Here is a 22,455-nt window from a genome sequence, read left to right as displayed (position 1 = left end):
TTAGAAACACCCAGAGCATTTTTAAAACTACTGATTACCAGGGCATAGTCCTACAGACTAATGGGTCTCAGTGGAGACACTGACATCAGTTTTTTAAAGCTGTCTTGGGAGCTAAGACCCACTGGGATATACTGAAGCTTTACAACAGAAGAGTCAGGCACTTATCATGGACTGGATGTAGGGACTGAAATGAGGTTTTAAGGTGAGGAATAATTCTGAGTGTGCTAGGAGACTGGTGAGGCACTGTCAATGAAATGGGGAATTCAAGGGAAAAAACTGATATTTTGGAGGTGAGAGGTTGCCTGCTCTGGGTATAAAAGTGCAAGGTACTAGCAGAGCATCCACATGGAGATGTCACTAACGAAGCTGGAGTGTGAGTCTGGAGTATGCTGAGTCTGTTCCAAAGATGACTGGAGAGTTGTTTATAAAGAAGTGATCATGGAAGGTGCTGGGGCAGATGAGGAGCTTGAGAGAGAGGGTAGAGGCTTTGTTTCCCAGTGTGGGTCTCCTCCCATATTAAAATAACCTGGGCTGCTTCTTAAAATGCAGATTTCCGAGTCATTTTCCTCCAGAAACTCTGATTCACTAAACCTGAGCTCGGTCCTGGGGTCTCCTAAGGCAAGGGCAGGCTTTGAGTGCCACTGTTGGCGTTGTTGTTCAGTCACTGAGCGGTGTCCAACTCTGCAGTCCCATGTAATGCAGCAGGAAAGAGACAAGTGCAAGGACAGAAACCTGAAGAACTTCTGTGTTCGGAGGATGAGCGTTAAAAGAGCGGCTAACACAGAGAAAGACAAATATAATATTGCATCATTTATATGTGTAATCTTAAAAAAGTGATACAAATGGACTTATATGCAAAACAGAAATAGACTTACAGACATAGAAGGCAAACTTATGGTCACCATAAGGGAAGAAGGGGAGAAAGGGATAAAAATTCGGAGTCTGGGATTATAACAGATACATACTACCATATATAAAAATAGATAAACAACAAGCTCTTACTGTATAGCACAGGGAACTATATTCCATATTTTGTAATAATCTAGAAGGGAAAAAAACTGAAAAGACTACATATATACACATATGCATGCATGCTAAGTTGCTTCAGTCGTGTCTGACTCTTTGTGACCCTATGGACCATAGCCTGCCAGGTTCCTCTGACCATAGGATCCTCCAGGCAAGAATACTAGAGTGGGTTGCCATGTCCTTCTCCAGAGTATCTTCTAGACCCAGGGACCGAACCCAGGTCTCTTATACCTCCTGCATTGGCAGGCAGGTTCTTTACCCCTAGTGAGATAGATAGATAGATAGATATATGAATTCCAGAAAAATATCTATTTCTGCTTTATTGACTATGCCAAAGCCTTTGACTGTGTGGATCACAATAAACTGCGGAAAATTCTGAAAGAGATGGGAATACCAGACCACCTGACCTGCCTCTTGAGAAACCTGTATGCAGGTCAGGAAGCAACAGTTAGAACTGGACATGGAACAGCTGACTGGTTCCAGATAGGAAAAGAAGTACATCAAGGCTGTATATTGTCACCCTGCTTATTTAACTTATACACAGAGTACATCATGAGAAACACTAGGCTGGAAGAAGCACAAGCTGGAATCAAGATTGCCGGGAGAAATATCAATAACCTCAGATATGCAGATGACACCACCCTTATGGCAGAAAGTGAAAAGGAACTAAAAAGCCTCCTGATGAAAGTGAAAGAGGAGAGTAAAAAAGTTGGCTTAAAGCTCAACATTCAGAAAACGAAGATCATGGCATCTGGTCCCATTACTTCATAGGAAACAGATGAGAAACAGTGGAAACTGTCAGACTTTATTTTTGGGGGCTCCAAAATCACTGCAGATGGTGATTGCAGCCATGAAATTAAAAGACGCTTACTCCTTGGAAGGAAAGTTATGACCAACCTAGAGAGCATATTAAAAAGCAGAGATATTACTTTGCCGACAAAGGTCCATCTAGTCAAGGCTATGGTTTTTCCAGTGGTCATGTATGGATGTGAGAGTTGGACTGTGAAGAAAGCTGAGCACCAAAGAATTGATGCTTTTGAACTGTGGTGTTGGAGAAGACTCTTGAGAGTCCCTTGGACTGCAAGGAGATCCATCCAGTCCATCCTAAAGGAGATCAGTCCTGGGTGTTCATTGGAAGGACTGATGCTGAAGCTGAAACTCCAATACTTTGGCCACCTCATGCGAAGAGTTGACTCACTGGAAAAGACACTGATGCTAGGAGGGATTGGGGGCAGGAGGAGAAGGGGACGACAGAGGATGAGATGGCTGGATGGCATCACCGATTCAATGCACATGAGTTTGGGTGAACTCCGGGAGTTGGTGATGGACAGGGGCCTGGCATGCTGCAATTCATGGGGTCACAAAGAGTTGGACACGACTAAGCCACTGAACTGAACTGATATATATATGTATATAGGAGAAGGAAATGGCAACCCACTCCAATATTCTTGCCTGGAGAATCCCATCGCCAGAGGAGCCTGGCAGGCTATAGTCCATGCAGTTGCAAGAGTTGGACATGACTTAGCGACTAACCACCACAAATATATATATATATACACACACACACACATGTATAACTGAATGCCTTTGCTGGACTCCTGAAATTAACACAACACTGTAAATCAACTATATTTCAATTTAAAAGAGAGAGGGGTTTGCAAGAAGAGAGGGAAACAACCAGTCATAGTCATGAGAGCATAAAGAGTGCAGACTGGGGACCAGAGGGCAACGAGAGAGCTTTGAGTGAGAAACGGAGAACGTCAGTTTTCTATGGCCAGCGCCTCAAGTGATGCGCCCGTTCGTGTCCTTGTGCTTGTCTTGTTTTAGACTGGTTGCTCCTGGTCAGCCCAAGCTCCAGACCAACCTACTTTTAACCAAAGTCCTGTTTAAAACCGCAAATGTCAGAGCCAGTGCAATGGTTGAGCCAAGTTGTGTGAAGTTTTCTATGTGAGAATGAGCAAACAACCGCTCATAGCCTCAGTTGCCTTGTAAAGGGGAATAATCTTATCACCTGTTTAATGTGATTTTTAATAATTAACACGATGTATATAACACACTTTACAGTGTGCCTAGAACTCATAAATAGTTTTACAAAAGGTCTGTACTATTTGTGTGCCCTAAAGGACTGTATGTGGCATATGATAGTGCTCAAATACACTGCTGAGTCCAAATCTGATGCATGATGAAGAGGGAATATTCTTCAGCTATTTCTGAGCTGGTAATGTAATGGCTAGCCAGCCCTCTTGCAACAGTTGATGCCAGACCTGAAGCAACCCTAGCACTGTAGCCAGCTGTCTTTGGAAACAAGATCAAATGATCAATCCATCAGTAAATTATTTATTCAGCTCCCTGCTCTGGACAGGCGATAAGATTCTTGACCTTAAGAGTCAAGTCAGGTAGGCTACATAAATGAATCTTTATAGACAGTGTTGTACAGAATATAACCTACAGGAAAGTTGGCTGACGTGATTAAGGAATACTTCAGAGTTGAAAACTGAACTTCAGTGGACAGAGGAACCTAGCAGGCTACAGTCCATGGGGTCACAAAGAGTCGGAGCACACACACATACTCTGGTTGGGGGCTTGCCAGATGGTACTGGTGGTAAAGTATCTGCCTGCCAATGCAGGAGACCCAAAAGATGCAGTTTCAGTCCCTGGATTGGGAAGATGCCCTGGAGAAGGAAATGGCAATCCACTCCAGTATTTTTGCCTTGGGAATTCCATGGACAGAGGAGCCTGGTGGGCTACAGTCCATGGGGTCGCAAAGAGTTGGACACAACTGAACACACACCATGCTCTGGCTAAAGAAACTATAGGGCCGTATAACTACAAATGGATATCCCTGTTGACCTGAAGAGTTCATGTATCAGGCCAGTGGCCTCAGCCCTTAAACCTTGAAATCTGACTTTTTTAGTCTCATGTAATAATGAAAACTGGAGCTTCCCAGGTGGTGCAGTGGTAAAGAATCTGCCTGCCATGCACAAGACACAGGAGACACAGGATCAGTCCCTGGGTCTGGAAGATCCCCTGGAGGAAAAAATGGAAACCCACTCCAGCATTCTTACCTGGAAAATTCCAAGCACAGAGGAGCCTGGTGGGCTACAGTCCATAGGGTCACAAAGAGTCAGACACAGCTGAGCACACACACAATAATGAAAACAAAATGGACAGTTCATAAATACATAGTTAACGAAGGGATGATTTGTGCCTGGATTTGGCCAATTAGATATGTTTAATTTATTGGGGGAGAGAAGGTTTTTTAAGTGGCAATTTCTTGAGGCATATTATGATACTTTTTTCTCCAATGGGAAGAAAAACAGTTGGTAGATTGCCATAATCCTCGTTTTCAAGTTTTCTGAGTAGGCTTCAGCAAATGTTACTGCAGATGAATGCCAGAGGGTTAAATTCTAAGTATCTGGGCCTTTCAAACTAGCACAGGCATCTTATAAAAGAAAGCTTACCGTGGTGGACTTAGTTCCAGTGATGCTGCATTTCTGCCAGCAGAGGCAAGATTATGAGGTTACATTGGACTGGGTTGCATCCTATTTGTATCTAACTCTTCAGTGACCCAGACTCTTGGCTCCTATATGCAGAAACCCAAAGTCATTAACTTTGTTATAGGATACTTTTTTTCAAGTGGGAATATTTTGACACCTCAGAAATTTTATGTGTAAGTGATAGATGAACTATAATTATTCAGGTGAATTATAACTCAGAAGAGTGAAAAGAAATTCAGAAATAAGAACAGAGCCACTGAAACTATACTGGAAATCACAAAGAAGGAAAATAGTAGCAGAAAACTGGAAATAGGCAGATCTTAAGAATGGGGAAGTGGGGAGGGGGTAGGCGGGGGGCTGTTGCCATCAAGCCTGATGTTATCACCAAATTTCTGAAACAAATTAATTCAGCATGTGTAGAATGTATGCCTTCTAGATCTCATGCACTTTGTAAAAGTTGGAAAATGAAGCAGTAATTCCTAAAAGCCAAAATGAAATTGCTAAGTAGTCTGAAATGTCTTCTTTTAAATCATAAGGATTGTCATATTCACTTACCTCTGAAAATACTACCCAGCCGAGGGGCCCGATGTTGGACCGTGTTCCCTGCACAGTCATTGTCCTGAGAGTCCCAATCAGAGGGTGGGCTCAGGCACCCCTCCCCTCTCGGTGCTCCCCCCAGTTTATACACACACCTCTTTTCTCCAGACCAGCATCCAGAGGGAAGAAATCACAGCCCACGTCTGACTGCATTGCTCTCGTCCCACCATTTTACAAAATGAAGCTACCAGAAACAAACTTAGATTCCTTCAGAGGCTCAAATTACTATATAGGGTCAAAGAAACATACATTCTCAAAACCAGTTTAGTTGGTTGTTACAGCAGCCAAACATCTGCTTCAAAACATCTGCTTCAAATAAACATTTGAAGAGGAATGTATCTACTGTAATGTATTGATTTTTTCCCCTTTTTATGGCAGTTAAGTCAGTAAAACTAACAGGGATAGGATAATGTGAATCTTCTTTATGGAGAAGTATCTTTAAGGACAAAAACATTTTTGTATTGTATAAAATGATATAAAGGTTTTTCCCTGTTAAATTGTATCCTATTATAGAAACAGAGATGAAAGAGACATTTCTATGAAATAATTTTAAAAACAGAGGGAAAAATTAAACCTTCCAACCAAATGGTATGTGGGTCTCGATGACTGGAACATAGTTGCCAAAAAATATGTCATTTCAAATCTTCACAGGAAAGATTTGGTACAGTTCTCACTATTTGTGTATTCATTTATATAAAAAAAGATCTCCTATAGTTTTTATGTATTTCATTTTTAAATTGCTAAAACCATCCCACATGGTAAAGAAATGAGAGTAAGAATGCAATGATTTCTTAAGTTGTGGTTTTTGACAATGAGATATGTCTCCTACCAACATAGCAAATAGCTAATAGCCTATCATAAATTCATTTGTTTTAAGACAGACTCCCCTGATAACAGAGGTCAATGGTTCCACAGATTAGTTCAGAATACAGTCTGAGGTTCTGAAAGTCCCTGCCCAGAAAAGAAAAACAATTCATGTGAAGTGAGCTATATTTCAGGAAATGTAACAGAAAGTCATTTATCCTAACAATAATTTAAACTAATGAAATAAATAAATAGAACAATTTTATTTTCTCCTTTTCATTTCCAAAGTCAAATGACTCAGAAACCATCAAGCTAAGAACTTGATCACAGAGTAGTAGTAAGAGTTGATAAGCCCCCAGTTTCAGGCTCTGTTCTAGATCTCAAAAAATGTACTATTTAAGTCATGACCGTGGACAGGATAGTTAAGGACATTTTGGCTGAAATCACAATTCCTGGCTAATTTTAGTCTGATCAGTTAAGCCGTCTGTGAGCGTCAACCAATCTGAGTCAGTTAATTCAATAAGCACTCTTTAATAGCACATGCATGCATGCTAAATAGCTTCAGTCATGTCCAGCTCTTTACAACGCTATAGACTGTCGCTTACCTGGCTCCTCAGTCCACGGGATTCTCCAGGCAAGAATACTGGAGTGGGTTGCCTTGTGGGATTCCCCTCCTCCTAGGGATCTTCCTGACCCAGGAATCAAACCCAAGTCTCAAGTCTCTTGCATTGATTGGCAGGTTCTTTACCACAAGCACCACCTGGGGAGGCTCAGTCACACAAATCATGTTCTTCAGTATTACGTATAGAACTTTGGATAACTAATCAAATGCACGCATGTTGTATAGAATATAAACATGAAATGCTGGCCACCTACATTTCACCTTGATACTAACGGTTCGTCAGGTGAGATTTTTCCTAATTTTCTCCACCATATCCACCCACCCCCAACCTCCACACCACCCCCATATGGCTGCATCACACCAGCCGCTCCTGTGTGAACTGCCCTAGTTGCCTCCTGTGTTTCTACCTTTGTCCCCAAAGTCTATTCCCTCTTTGAGAGTGTCCCATCAGAAGGACCCTTTTAAAACACAAAGCTGATCACATCTGTTCCCTGCTCAGAGTCCCTACTGTGGCCTCCAGACCCCTGCATGGTGGGCCCTGGACTGCCCTCCAGCCTCACCTGCTGTCTCCCTTCCCTTGGTCGTTGCACCCCAGTCACTCTGGCCTTCTGGCAGGTTCCGGACCACGCCAGGCACACTCCCTCCTCGGTGCTCTGTACTCCTGTTCCCTGCGCATAGGTCCCTGCATGGCTCAGCCCTCCGCTGAAAGGCCCTCTCAGCAGAGAGGTCTGCGCAGCCACTGACTGACCTGTAATGATGGCCCGTCTCCCTGACAACCACTGCCCGTGGTTCCCTCTCTACTCCCTTGTCTAGCTTTTGTATTAAAAATTTTAAGGTGAATTTTTTTTCAATTTTTATTTTATTTTGGGGTTCAGTTGATCTAAAACATTGTATAAGTTTCAGGTTACAGCACAGTGGTTCAGTTATGCATATACATATATCTATTCTTCAGATTCTTTTCCCATATAGGTTATTACAGAACAGTGATAGAGTTCCCTGTGGCATACAGTAGATTCTTGTGGATTATTTGTTTTATATGTAGCAGTACTAATTTATCCCTCCCCCTACCTTTACCTTTCAGTAACCATGTTTGTTTCCTATGTCTGTGAGTCTGTTTCTGGTTTGAATAGTATGGAAGTTCCTTTAAAAACTAAAATAGAGCTACCATATGATCCTGCAATTCCACTTCTGGGCATATATCCCAAGAAAACCATAATTCAAAAAGATACATGCATCCCTACGTTCACAGCAGCAGTATTTACAATAGCCAAGACATAGAAGCAACCTGACTGTCCACTGACAGACGAATGGATAGAGAGGTTTCTACATCGCTTATACATAGTATAGCTTATTCATAGTATAATAGTATACACAGTATAGTATAGCATATACATAGTATAAGCTATTAGGTGATTTACTGTAAAATAGGTAATTTATTATATTTCTTCTTTTGCCTGCTTTTTGATGAGAGACTTACAGAAATTTTTTGCAAAACATGACAAAACAAGGTTCTCTAGAGTTGCTTTTGGCATTTATGGTCTAAACATAATCGTATTGTATTTTTAACAGCTAAATGAATTCCATAAGAAGAGAACCATACTTACTCTCTATCCTCTCTGCTTGAAACCCACAGACGTCTTGCTGGAAACGCTCTGACGTACATTCCCAAGGGAGCATTTGCTGGCCTTTACAGTCTTAAAGTTCTGTAAGTAAACCAAGTATTCTTTGTTATAGTTCTGACTTTAGTGTCAAGTGGATGCTAATTAATTTGTAAAGACTGAGTTCCTCTAATAAACCATTTAGAGACATGGGATAATTTATCTAAATTCTAGTCTGTCTTTATTGGTATCATAGAACCATGTATCTGGCTGGGTTCATGTGTGAGAAAAACCTCATCTCTCCTTTTCTTATCAAAAATGTATTTGCCCCAAATAACCAGCTTATCAACTCCAACTTGTGAAAGAGTATTTCCCTTTCTTTTTTGTGCTATGAAGTTGGGGAGAGTTTCTTGAGTCATTCTGATTCAAGTGAATAAATTACTATTATGCTTCCAATCCCAAAGAAAGGCAATGCCAAAGAATGCTCAAACTACCGCACAATTGCACTCATCTCACACGCTAGTAAAGTAATGCTCAAAATTCTCCAAGCCAGGCTTCAGCAATACATGAACCATGAACTTCCAGATGTTCAAGCTTGTTTTAGAAAAGGCAGAGGAACCAGAGATCCAATTGCCAACATCTACTGGATCATGGAAAAAGCAAGAGAGTTCCAGAAAAACATCTATTTCTGCTTTATTGACTATTCCAAAGCCTTTGACTGTGTGGATCACAATAAACTGTGGAAAATTCTGAAAGAGATGGGAATACCAGACCACCTGACCTGGCTCTTGAGAAACCTGTATGCAGGTCAGGAAGCAACAGCTAGAACTGGACATGGAACAACAGACTGGTTCCAAATAGGAAAAGGAGTTCATCAAGGCTGTATATTGTCACCCTGCTTATTTAACTTATACACAGAGTACATCATGAGAAATGCTGGGCTGGAAGAAGCACAAGCTGGAATCAAGATTGCTGGGAGAAATGTCAATAACCTCAGATATGCAGATGACACCACCCTTATGGCAGAAAGTGAAGAGGAACTCAAAAGCCTCTTGATGAAAGTGAAAGAGAGAGTGAAAAAGTTGGCTTAAAGCTCAACATTCAGAAAATGAAGATCACGGCATCTGGTCCCATCACTTCATGGCAAATAGATGGGAAAACTGTGGAAACAGTGTCAGACTTTATTTTGGGGTCTCCAAAATCACTACAGATGGTGACTGCAGCCATGAAATTAAAAGACGCTTACTCCTTGGAAGGAAAGTTATGACCAACCTAGATAGCATTTGAAAAGCAGAGACATTACTTTGCCAACAAAGGTCCGTCTAGTCGACGCTATGGTTTTTCCAGTGGTCATGTATGGATGTGAGAGCTGGACTGTGAAGAAAGCTGAGCGCTGAAGAAATGATGCTTTTGAACTGTGGTGTTGGAGAAGACTCTTGAGAGTCCCTTGGACTGCAAGGAGATCCAACCAGTCCATTCTAAAGGAAATCAGTCCTGGGTGTTCTTTGGAAGGACTGATGCTAAAGCTGAAACTCCAATACTTTGGCTACCTCATGCAAAGAGTTGACTCCTTGGAAAAGACTCTGATGCTGGGAAAGATTGGGGGCAGGAGGAGAAGGAGACGACAGAGGATGAGATGGCTGGATGGCATCACTGACTCGATGGATGTGAGTTTGAGTGAACTCCAGGAGTTGGTGATGGACAGGGATGCCTGGCGTGCTGCGATTCATGGGGTCGCAAATAGTTGGACACAACTGAGCGACTGAAACTAGAGTGTGTGTGTGTGTGTGTGTGTATGTGTGTGTGTGTGTACATGCTCACACACGTATCATTCAAAGTGTCATTGAACAAATTATTGCTGGAAATACAAAGATCAGTAAGTATGGCCATGCCCTCAAAGAGCTTACAATCTCGTGGTAGATTGTGGGATCGAGATAGTGTGACCAAGACAGACAAACAGATCGCTCTGGTTCTATGGAACTGCGAGGAAAGGACTCTATCTAGTTTGATGGTTCAGATTCTACTTCCTCGAAGAGATGTTTCTCCAAAGAGATGACCTGGGACCCAGACCCTGTGGCACAAGTAGGGATTAGCCAACCGCATTAGGTGGCCGATTGAGGGGGTAATATGCACAGAGACACAGAGGCAGGAGGAACCAAGGACAGCCAGCCCTAAGCAAGTGGTGTTTGAGCATTCAGGACAAAGTGGAAAGGAAATGAAGAAGAGAAAGGGTCCTGGTCACAGGGATCCTGTGTGTCATTTCAGAAAAGCCTGGACAGTTTTATGTTCTGAGCAAGATGAGAAGTCAAAAAAGAGATGTAAGCAAAGGACTGACACTTCAGACTTTGCACTACAGCTGGCTCACTGTCAGTGTGAGGGCGATTCAAAAGGAGCAAGACCCGTACCAGGAATTGTATTCACTCTTCCCTTTATTTTACTAACTTAAAGACAACAAGCAAATTCAGTTGTTAAATATGTGGAAAGGATTGGATTGGCCAAAAAATTCATTTGGATTTTCCCATACCATGTAATGAAGAAACCCAAACAAACATTTTGGCCAACCCAATATTGAGCGTTAGAGCAATGGTTCTCAACCATGGTCATCACGCCTGCCACAGAATGTTTTGGAAATTTGGGGAGGCATCTTCAGTTTTCCAGATGACTCGCTTGTAGTCAGTTGTCCTGCGATGTGCCGCTCAGCCCAGCATAAAGAATCCCTCTGCATTCCTTTTGACTTCTGATCGTCCCTGCACACCAGACATCAATCAGTAACACTTCCATGGGCTTCCTGGTGGCTCAGTGGTAAAGAATCTGCCTGCCAGCGGAGGAGACACGGGCTCAATCCCTGGTCTGAGAGGATCCCACGTGCACGGAGCAGCTAGCCTGTGTGCCAGAACTACTGAGTCTGTGCCCTACTGAGCCCACATGCTGTGACTGGAGAGCAGCCCCCACTCCACAACTAGAGAAAGGCCCTCGAGGCAGAAATAAATTAAACAAACAATAGCAACAGAAAAAACTGTCATATGTAATAATACTGAGAGGTTTTACCAAAAGTTCTGCATAAGTATTCCACATCATGGCCTTTTAAAATGCTGGGAGCACGAGCATACAGAATGTATGCTTGATGACTATACAATGGTTTATTTTAGTGCGGCCTGTTGCATATTTAATCTTACTCTTCCACTATCCAGGAGGGTCTACCACCCAGCTTCTATGAAGGCAGTATCATGACTCTTTTTTCCTATTTGGCCTCAATTCCCTGTTGTCTGTGGTGGGATTTGGCCTCTAGGGCCTCTTGAAGTACTGAAAAACAGATGCTCACCTCAGATGTGATGGAACTTTGAGATAGGGTGGGTGTCCTCTGTGGTATTTCAGTCCTATCTTGTAAAAGAGAAAGGATTATTTTGATATCACTCTTGTCAATAAGAAGCATTCATTTGTGAGAATCTCCATGCTCATTTGTGAGAGTGTAATATGTCTTGGGATGTTATCTTTATTTTAATAAAAGTTATTTCCTTCTTTCCCATAAAATATAAAGTAAGCATATTCTGTTATGGCTTAACTGTAGATTTTACTCTAGTATCCATTTAGACCTCTACTCTCATTTCCCTGTTCTTAGACGGAATAACTTCTGATCATATATTTTTCTCATATCCAACCATCTTCATTAAAAACCGAGGCAAGCATCTGACTCTTTCGTAGAAAGACCTTCGAAGATAGTCTCATCTGAGCATCACATATATAATGATACATATATCCCCTTATTATAAATTACTTTTATTTCTCCTTTATAATGCAGTTAAAGCAGTATATTGTGTTGATTCTTTTCCTTTAAAATGATGTGTGTAGATAGCTCTATTTTTATGAACTTTATCTTAACATAACAGATGAAGCATTACAAAATATTTGGTTTTAAAGGGAAAATTGGGTCCAATAAGGTTGCAAACCACAGTGCTAGAGGTAAAATGCTGAGCAAAGCAGGCCTGGTCCTACCATTAAGGAAACTGACTCAAATGTTTATTTATAAAGTCCAAAAGTCATTGGAAGAAAGAAATAATTGATTATACTGTAGCATGGTGAGAAAGGTAATATACAAGTAATATTCATCTCGGGCCCTGACCAATATAAGGAAGGTAAAAAGAAGGGCAGCTGGTAAAAGGAGGAGAAAGATAGTAGTAATTCAGTCCTAGAAGATGGGAAATGAAGACCCCAACAACCCTTCTTGGTGAGAGCTACTTTATATCTGAAATCTTGTTATTGTGAGCCTTGGAAGATCATTAAAATTTAAGATGACTATTCCTGTAAATATAGGTCTTCATAAAAATTAATTATTGGTTTGGCATTGCAAAATACCCAGTCATGTGGAATTCTGAACCAGGCTCCCCTCAACAAAGGTTCATTCTCTTGTGTAAGCCATTCAGTCAAGCAGTGGCTTGTCCTTCTTTGCCACCAGCACCAGAACCAAAGCCACATGGAGGGAATGGATAAAACTAGCCATAGGAGTGTCACGATTAGCCAGAGTTCTCTCATTCCAGAAAAAGAGCCTGCAAACGGCTTGATATCTAAACACGGGGCGAGTAGGCAGAGAGAATACCTGAGGATCAAGCCAGTATTACGGAGTACCCTTTCAACATATAATTTCATCTCTCCTACTTCACTGTACCTGTACCTGATCTTATTTAGTGCTGTTGGCAAAAAAAAAAAAAAAAAAGATAATTTATTGTTAAAGTAGTTTGGGGACGCTATAATGTAATTATGAATATTTTAAAACTCCTAGGGGAAAGAAATTAAGAAAATATGAAGTCATCTTTTGTCTCTAAGAGAAAGTGTTTCATTTTCTTTTCTTACCCATATGTGAATGATAAAAATGAAGTTGTAAGTACCTAAGCCCTTATTCAGTTCATGGTAAATTCTGCTTATATTGACTGCACTGAATAAAGGATTATTTATAAAAGAAATCAGCAGCTGTGCTGTGAATGCACTCTGTTTTAATTGCACTCCATAGTGCTATAAACCCTTTGTTTTGTCTCCCATTGGAATATCTTAAACAAAAACAGAATTTTCTAATTAGTTCACTGGAGACTTGTAAGTCTATAATGAAGATAATTTATTTTTGTTTTGTCATTTGAAAGTAATTAAACAAAAGTTATTTATTTAGGGAGAGATCAGAACTTAAGTGATTTTTTTTTATTGTATTTTTGGTGTTTTACTGATAGATATGGTAGAAAATTAAATTGCAGGGAGGTAGCTCAGGGTAGCTTTAAAAGTCATCATTAGTAAAGTTTGTTTAAGTTCCATTTTCTGAAGTCAAATATATAAAACTACCAAGAAAGCTTGCAACTATTCAGTGAAGAAAAGCTATTTAAATACTCTAATTTTCCAATATTTTAGAAAGACAACACTATAAAAGTTTCAGTATTTGGTTAGCAAAGTATAGGAGAACAGTTCAATACATACTTTGAGCCAGTAACATTTTACCTACAAAGCTTAGACATCATTTAATTCCATTATCTGTATCTTATCATTTAAATTTAGCACACAATTAATGAGACATTTAGAAAACATTTTTGTCAAGTTAAAATTATATCATATATTAAAACTGCTTGGAAAGGTATAAAATAACATAGAAATGTAAACTTTTAATATTTAGGTAAATTATGCAAAGTACAGCATTTGAGCTACAATTTTCCCAGTTCTCTAACCAGTAATTAAAGTGTGAGGTCTCTCTAAATCTTGACCTTGTTCTTAAAGAACCAATATATTTTGAGACTTTTGATTTGTTATGAAATGTTAATTGAATGCAAGATTAAAATGATGAAATTACTTATTTAAAACTACTGGATTACAAGTGACAGAATTATATTTCTTAGAAAACTGAATCTCAGTCCCAGTGAGAAAAGCATAAATTTTATGATCTCCAAATAGCTCAGATGGTAAAGAATCTGCCTGCAATGCAGGAGACTTGGGTTCGATCCCTGGGTTGGGAAGATCCCCTGGAGGAGGGCATGACAACCCACTCTGGTATTCTTGCCTGGAGAATTCCCATGGACAGAGGAGCCTGGCAGGCTACAGTCCATGGGGTCTCAGAGTCTGACAAGACTGAGTGACTAAGCACAGCAAATATTTTTCACCTCTTATTCGATATGAGCTTACATTTGCATATATGAAAAAGTGAGTGTTAGTTGCTCAGTTGTGTCTGACTCTGCGATCTCATGGACTGTAGCCCACCAAATTCCTCTGTCCATGGAATTTTCCAGGTAAGGTTACTGGAGTGGGTTGCCATTCCCTTCTCCAGGGGGTCTTCCTGACCCAGGGAATGAACCCAGGTCTCCTACATTGCAGGCAGATTCTTTACCATGCAAGCCACCAGGGAAGCCCTAGCATATATGAAAGTATAATAAATGCCTTCATATTTTAACCTTCAAACACCTTATCAATCAGATGATATCATTCTATTCCCATTGTACAGATTAAAAAAGAAAAAAAAAAAAAACACCAAGAATCAAGAAGGTTAAATGGTTTGTTTGCGCTTCGCAAACAACTCAGAACTAGACCTCATCTCCAAGCTCAAGACAGCCTCAAGTTCAGGTGAACATATTCTTAGAAATACTTAGCAGAGTATAGGGTGGTTCTTCGTGTGCAGTGCCTTGCCTCACAGCACTGTCATCTGGGAGTTTGTTGGAAATGAAAATTCCCTGGCCCACACCCAAACCTACTGAACTAGGAACTTTGAGGGTGGGGCCCAGCAAACTGTTCTAACAAGTCTTCAATGAATTCTGATGACCCCTAAATTTGAGAACCACAGGCATAGAAGTTTTTTTATTGGTCGATTTTCTCATTAATTAAAATGTTATATCCAGTACAGCCTCATTATATCATTAGTTTGGAGAAGAGGTTTAACAAGTCACACAAAAAGGGCCAACCTTTATTGAATGTTTACCAGGCAGCAGGTATTGTTCTATGTACTTTCAGTTATTAGATCATCACAATAAGCCCTGGGGGGTGGGTATTATTACTGATCACTGAGATGTGGAGAGATTGAATGATTTCCCTGAGGCCATGGGGCTACTGGCAGGGAAGAGGTAGTCAAATCCAAGAACCCAGGCTCTTAATCATACTGTATAAGGCATACAACCTGAGAATGTGTACATTTATTCCTCAAGAGAATGCTGCAAGAGGCAGTGGAAAGTATATCAGTCTTTGGACTCAGAGTGCCTGCAAAATTAGTGTTATAAACATTTCTGAATCAGGTAACAGGGTATGACATCTAATGAAAATTTTTCCATACTGTTTCCCACTAGCAATGATATATTTCACTTCCTTGTTGCAAGGTGTTTCCATTCTGTAGCCCCATGTTCTGAAAAGAACTATTGCAATAGTTCACAAAAGCGTTTATATCAAAATATGACATGTAAGAAGGAGGAATATCTTTAATAGTCTCCTACTGTTATCCTTCCCTGGTAGCTCAGCTGGTAAAGAATCCGCCTGCAGTGCAGGAGAACCAGTTTGATTCCTGGATTGGGACGTTCCCCTGGAGAAGGGATAGGCTACCCACTCCAGTATTCTCAGCCTTCCCTGGTGACTCAGATGGTAAAGAATCTTCCAGCAATGAGGGAGACCTAAGTTCAATCCCTGGGTTGGGAAGATCCCCTGGAGGAAGGTATGGCAACCCACTCCAGTACTCCTGCCTGGAGAATCCCCATGGACAGAGGAGCCTGGCAGGCTACAGACCATGGGGCCACAAACAGTCAGACATGACTGAGCAACACAGCACACTATTATCCTTACTTCTGTCTTGTCTAATCTATTTGTCACTGTGGTGATCCATTAGAAACATGAATAAGATCACATCATTTCCACTCACGTAAACCCTTAAAGGAGAGTTTCTCACCACTTTTAAATAAGCCCTGCGACTCCTTCCAGAGATGGCCTTAGCTTGGCCCCGGTCTCTTGTGCTCACTTATCCCTCCTTGTCACACTGGTCCTTGCTACTCCTTTAACAAGTCAAGCAAGCTCCAGCCTCAGGGCCTTTGCACTTGCTCTTCTCGCTTCCTCAGTAACTTCCCAGATGTTCAAATGTTTTGCTCCCTGACACCATTCTGGTATCTCCTGAAAAATCACCTCCTCAGAGAGATCTTCTCTTGCCACCTTTCAAATTAAACCCTCACCCCCTTATTACCATCTATGCTAAATCCATGGTGCTCACTTTGGCAACACGTATACTAAAATTGTCCCAATACAGAGAAGATTAGCATGGCCGGTACACAAGGATGATACCCAAATCCATGTTTTGTTCTCTGTGTGTGGTACCTGTCACTTGCCTCAAGTTGTATACTCGTTTGTTAATTTTTAATTATCTATCTTTCCACATAGGACTTTAAGCTCCCCACAGGCCAAGGTTTTGTCTGATGCTTTGCTGTTTCCCTGACACCTAGAACAGTACCTGACATTGTTATGCCAGATATTGTTAATTATTGCTGCTGCTGCTGCTAAGCCACGTCAGTCGTGTCCGACTCTTTGCGATCCCATAGACGGCAGCCCACAGGCTCTCCCGTCCCTGGGATTCTCCAGGCAAGAACACTGGAGTGGGTTGCCATTTCCTTCTCCAATGCATGAAAGTGAAAAGTGAAAGTGAAGTCGCGCAGTCATGTCCGACTCCTAGCAACCCCATGGACTGCAGCCTACCAGGCTCCTCCGTCCATGGGATTTTCCAGGCAAGAGTACTGGAGTGGGGTGCCATTGCCTTCTCCTAATTATTGCTAACTGTCATTAATGTTTTTCTCCATTTGTTTTGATGTGCAGTATGCTACAGAACAATCACCTAAGACAGGTGCCCACAGAGGCGCTACAGAACCTGCGAAGCCTTCAGTCCCTGTAAGTATAGTTGAAATTCCAGCATGTTCTCTGGGTCAGTTTGGGAAGGAGCACTGAAATGTCCAATTGACCATTTTAGTAAATTCCTTGGCTAGGGGCTGTGCTTAAATAAGCTGCAAGTGAGGGTTTCCATTAGAGCAACAACGAAATTGTTCTTTGCACCCTCATTAAACAATATATATGGAAAACACCCATGTTGGAGTTTGGGGTTTCAGGGCAGAGACTTAATCAGAAGACCTGAAATGAAAAGCCTCTTTTCATTTGGTGGTATTTCATGTTGGTATCAGGGCTTCCCAGGTGGCTCAGTGGTAAAGAATCCGCCTGCCAGTGCAGGAGACACAAGAGACGCAGGTTTGATCCCTGAGTCAGGAAGATCTCCTGCAGGAAGACATGTCAACCCACTCCAGTATTCTTACCTGGAAAACCCCATGGACAGAGGAGCCTGGTGGGCTCAGTCTGTAGGATGGCAGAGTCAGACACGACTGAGTGACTGAACACACACACATATGTTGGTATCACCCCTCTATACAATATTTTAGTTTCTGAACTCAAATCAGGAATGATACTTTCTCCTTTTATTTAGAAAAATGAGAGTCAAAATCTAGACCTCTTGGCATCATCAGTTTATTCTGTGTTTAGATTCTCAGAGCTGCCCTGTAATGCAATTTTGCTGAGTCAAATAAATGCTTAATTTTTTTTAAGTTTATTTTTAATTGATTGATTGCTTTACAACATTGGTTTGATTTCTGTCACACATCTAACCACAGGTGTACTTTTGTCCCCTCACTCTTGAATCTCCATCCTTAATTTTTTAAGTTCTATAGGTGCATCAGGGGACCTCAATTCAGGAAGCTAAGATCTAATGGTATGTCATAAGACCTGACCTACCGGGCAGGTCTACAAACCAGCGCGTACTCACCACCCCACACAGGGAGACAGACTAATTCAGAGAGCCCCACAGAAAACCACACACACCCCAGATTCACACACCACACACAGGCACTCTAACCCCCACCGCGTGGTGCTGGTGGTCCTTACTGGGAAGCCACAAGTTTTCCATCAGGAGTTTCCACCCTCCTCTGATTTAAAGCCTCTGAACGAATAAAAATTGGTTATTCCTCACAGATAGAACTTTCTTACCAGCTAGATGCGTTGGAGCTTGAGTTATAAGCAGTTGATCACAGTGACTGTTTGACAACACTGTCCCATGAGGACTTGACCAGTCAATCTCCACCTCATCAGAATGTATGTGTTTACAACATATTGCCTGATTTCCAATATCCACATGTGTGATATATGCTTTCATCTTGCTTACACTGAAGGTCCTCATCTGTCAAACAGAACACTGATTTCTGGGCTAGAAGGATGAGGGAAATAAATATTAAAAAAAGACAAATAAATATTGCAGACTTGAGTTGAACATCATGGTAAAGAACCCATTGGTTAATAGTTACACATAGTTTGCTTAATGCCTTTTACCAAGGTGACTCAAGAGAAGCAGGAACATGAGATGACACTCTGTTCCTTATCTCTCTTTTTTTTTAATGAAAGTAAATCTGCTCTGGAGACCATTTTAAGCTTTTGATTCCAGTCGAACAAAGTGACTTCCTAGGTTTTCACCAGCCTAGAGATAAACAAGCCCACAAGAGCCCCTTTGTGGCCAGGGATGGGTCGACTGCGTTTTCAGGAGCTCTGTAGTGACATCACCGTATCACCCCTCTTTTGTTGCACAAGCCTCTTCCTGGAGGAAAGAAGCAGCCAGAGCAGCAGAGCACAGGAGCTGGGTTGTCTGTGTCAGGGCACAGGGTCTAGTGGTGAATTGAAAAGCGAGATCATAGCAGAGGCCAACAGGAACTTTAAACAGCTGTGAGGCAGGCAGAAGATGGAAGGATAAGGGTTTGTAACCAAAAGCCACCATCAGCTGAAAGAAGACCACAAATAGAACACACACCGAAGTGAACCTTTGAGAAAGTGAGAACCATGAATCTTTTGTTCACTCGAACTGCGCGGTGCCTCTCTGATCAAGGTGTTCAGATTTAGTTTCTTACCATCTAGCCGTTTCCTGTTCACCAGGTGTCTCTTGCACTTGGTGTCCAGTTCACAAAAACAATGGCGTTTGAAACCTTGTAAGTATGTGTTCCCTGTGAAAAAGCCGAGGGTTAACTTTCTAGTGGGATGCTCCACATCCAAACTGAGGCGTGGAGATGGATGGTTGGTCCCCAGTGCACGCTGGATTGTATCGCTGGTTATGTGCTGTTTGTCCTGGGTCCCTTTGCCCAGAACACAAAAGACCATGGAGGTGTTGGATGTTGGCAGTATGTGCCGTTATGACACTTGTCTCACAGTTTTGTGATACTTTGATACAAGCATTAAGATTGGACAGAAGAGCATTATAAACTTTAACCTCCAGCCACACAGACACAATACTGAACCAACCAAAGGCATCCCTTACCCAGAGTGGAGATTTGGGCTACTGTGAGCTGTTTTAAAGTTTTACTATTATCCCAGATGCAAGGTGTTCTTTTGTTGTTGTTGTTTTTAAAATTTATTTATTTTTTAATTGAAGGATAATTGCTTTACAGAATTTTGTTGATGTTTTAATAATATTTCTCCTGCTTCTTTCAAGCAGGAGAAAATAAAAACGGTTTGCATCAAATGGTCATTACAAACATGCATTCCTTATCCATTGGCCATTCATCTACCATGCATACTTCAGCCTCCATGCTACATTCACAGCAATACAAGTAACAAAGGAGGTGACGCCTGTCTCATCCATGACACCTGGCAGGCTTCTATTCAGCTACCTGTCTAGCTTTTCTTGGACTGCCGTCAACCCTTAGACCTGCACTTACACGTTTTAAAAACTATTTATTTATTTGGCTCTGTGAGATCTTCGTTGTGGCCGTCGAACTCTTTGTTGCAGCATGTGGGCTCTAGTGCCCTGACCAGAGATTGAACCCAGCGCCTCTGGACGGGAGCATGGAGTCTTAGCCACTGGACCACCAGGGAAGTCCTACTCACCCTTTTTCTAATAGTTCCTTTTTTCTCTTTCTTGAATTCACTCTATTTTTCTCCTCTTTATTATTTTCCTTGTTATTCATTCACTCGCAAAGAAGCACTCTGCACTTCCCAGGGGCTGGGAATGCATCACCCCTGTGCATTCCTGGCTTTGAAACTTCTGAAGTGAATTGTTGAATTATCTGGAGAGTCTGAGAGCCTAGGCCTCATCCCAGACCAATTAAAATGAGAACCTCTGTAGGAGACCCAAACATCAGTGATTTCTAAGCAGTTTAATGATATAGTTAAGTGGTTCTTAAGTGAGTATTGGGAAAAATGAGTGTCCTGAGATGATTTGCAAATATCCTCCGGAACTCTTTTCAAACCTGAAATAATAACAAAGCCCGTATTTTGCATTCCAGTAAAGAACCCACCTGCCAATTCAGGTAGACATAAGAGACATGGGTTCGGTCCCTGGATCGGGAAGATCCCATGGAGAAGGGTATGGCAACCCACTCCAGTACTCTTGCCTGGAGAATCTCATGGACAGAGGAGTCTGGAGAGCTGCAGTCCATAGGTTTGCACAGAATCGGACTTAGCACTCGCACACACGCAGTTACACGCGTACCACACAGGAACTAACATGGGGCTTTCCCGGTGGCGCTAGCGTAAAGAGCCCGCTGGCCAGTGCAGGAGACATAAGAGACTTCAGTCTTCAGGTCACGAAGATTCCCCTGGAGGAGGGCATGGCAACCCCCTCCAGTACTCTTCCTGGAGAACCCCACGGTCAGAGGAGCCTGGAGGGCTACAGTCCATGGGGTCACAAGGAGTCAGACACTACTGAAGCGACTTAGCGTGCACGCCCGCATGAACTAATGTGAAATGAAAGTCAAGAGCCTTTTATTCACAAAGTTGGCTTGTTTGTGCTTATTTGAGATAGCTCACATCTCCCCATTTAGTCCTACTGACAGTCTGGGGTAGATGAAGTGAGGAGGCCACATGCGTATTATCCTGCTATCAAATGTGCCCATAGAACAGCAGCATCAGCACCTCCCATGTAGACTTGGCTTCATTGAACAAACTTAAGAAACTTGATATACGTGGAAACTGGTAACCTACTGCAAGGAAGAAACAAATTGTACTCATGTTTCAAGGGATGTGATTTTCACTGGTTCCATGTAAACAACAAATAGTTTGCCTCGTTCACAATGAGAACACATAGGTACATTTGTGTTCTTTGAGCTCTCCTGATGCTTACAAACTGTTCAGCTGGAGTAAGAGGGCAAGTCCGTGTACCCGAGCCCAGCAGCCCTGAGCCTGCCTCTGTATAATACGTACCTTGTACACTAGGTTTCTGACATGGCAGTGACTGCCCAGACACCCGTTGGACTTTTTTGTAATGTAATCAAATATAACTTAATTTCCTTTCTGTTTTTTGGAAAGGAATAGGAAATGTAATCAGAATTCACAGTGAACTGGATTTCACCAAGAAACGTTTGGCGTTATAGTTACTGGAGGACTAGGATCAGATTACAGTGATTTGATGGAATCTCAAAACTTAACCCTCCCACATCCTCACATATATTGTTAAGAAATAGATCACTGAAAAAAAATAAAATCATTGCTTCATTGGCTGACAGTCATTAATGATATTTAAGCATCTTCCTGTCATTAGTGGAAGTTCAGGGTGATCAAAGAAAATGACATATTCATGTCTGTCCAGCTAATATTAAATAGTATTAAGTACTATACTATTTAATATATGTTGATTTTCATGCCAACTCTGCAATAGCGAAACTAATTGTGGAAAATGCACAATTGTAAAAATCATGAGCTGGTAAATAGGAAATGAAAGGAGAATTAAACATATCTTTAGTATTGTCTCTACTCTCCAATTAGCTGATAATCATCTTTAGAGTACAGACATTATTTTAAGACCTGAGAAGAGCATCTAACTCTTGCTGGAATATGAGCTGCCTGAGCATCTCACTGTGACATTATAACCCTTAAGGGCTATAGACACCCTCCTCCTTGAACCCTGTGAAACGTCACTAACTTCCCCTTGACTCTTCAGAGTAGGGTTTTGCTACTAATAATCCAAAAAGAGAGTCAGCAGGAAGAGGAGGAGGTGAGGAAGAAGAGGCAGGGCTCATAGTGCTGAGCAGAAAGGAAGGCAAGCCTAGAAGCAGCAGCAGATCCCCCCTGTCAACAGCCAGGAGCCTCTTGGGTTTCAGCCTGAGGATAAAGGAAGTAACAGAAGACAGCGGGGTGTAAACAGATGAAAAGAAAGCAAAGGGAGGTAACCAAGGGGATAAAGATTAAAAGATCAAAAGGGTTAAAAAAAAAAAAAAAAAAAAAGCAATGGTTTTAGTATTAGTGACATTATTCCTTCCACTAAAATAGTGTCCAGAAAGAGAAATTTTAAGCTTACATAATTAAA

General features: G+C 41.6%; 1 protein-coding gene and 1 non-coding gene across 3 annotated transcripts in view; both read left to right on the top strand.

Annotated features, from left to right (window-relative positions):
• LGR5 (leucine rich repeat containing G protein-coupled receptor 5) overlaps positions 1 to 22,455 on the top strand; it is a 129,834-nt gene that overhangs the window by 66,175 nt on the left and 41,204 nt on the right. For both annotated transcript variants that reach the window (XM_025284472.2, XM_006062137.3), the window contains exons 3-4: positions 8,180 to 8,251; positions 16,947 to 17,018. In XM_025284472.2, the coding sequence (XP_025140257.1) occupies positions 8,180 to 8,251; positions 16,947 to 17,018 (144 nt within the window). The remainder of the gene's footprint in view (positions 1 to 8,179; positions 8,252 to 16,946; positions 17,019 to 22,455) is intronic.
• Positions 16,343 to 16,449, top strand: LOC112584779. The gene has a single exon (XR_003109184.2). It is a non-coding gene; the product is annotated as a U6 spliceosomal RNA (small nuclear RNA).

The sequence above is a fragment of the Bubalus bubalis genome, chromosome 4 (assembly GCF_019923935.1).
Source record: "Bubalus bubalis isolate 160015118507 breed Murrah chromosome 4, NDDB_SH_1, whole genome shotgun sequence".
In the NCBI taxonomy this organism is placed as follows: domain Eukaryota; kingdom Metazoa; phylum Chordata; class Mammalia; order Artiodactyla; family Bovidae; genus Bubalus; species Bubalus bubalis.
The sequence above is the reverse complement of the archived record's forward strand: the minus strand, read 5'-3'. Positions and strand labels throughout refer to the sequence as shown.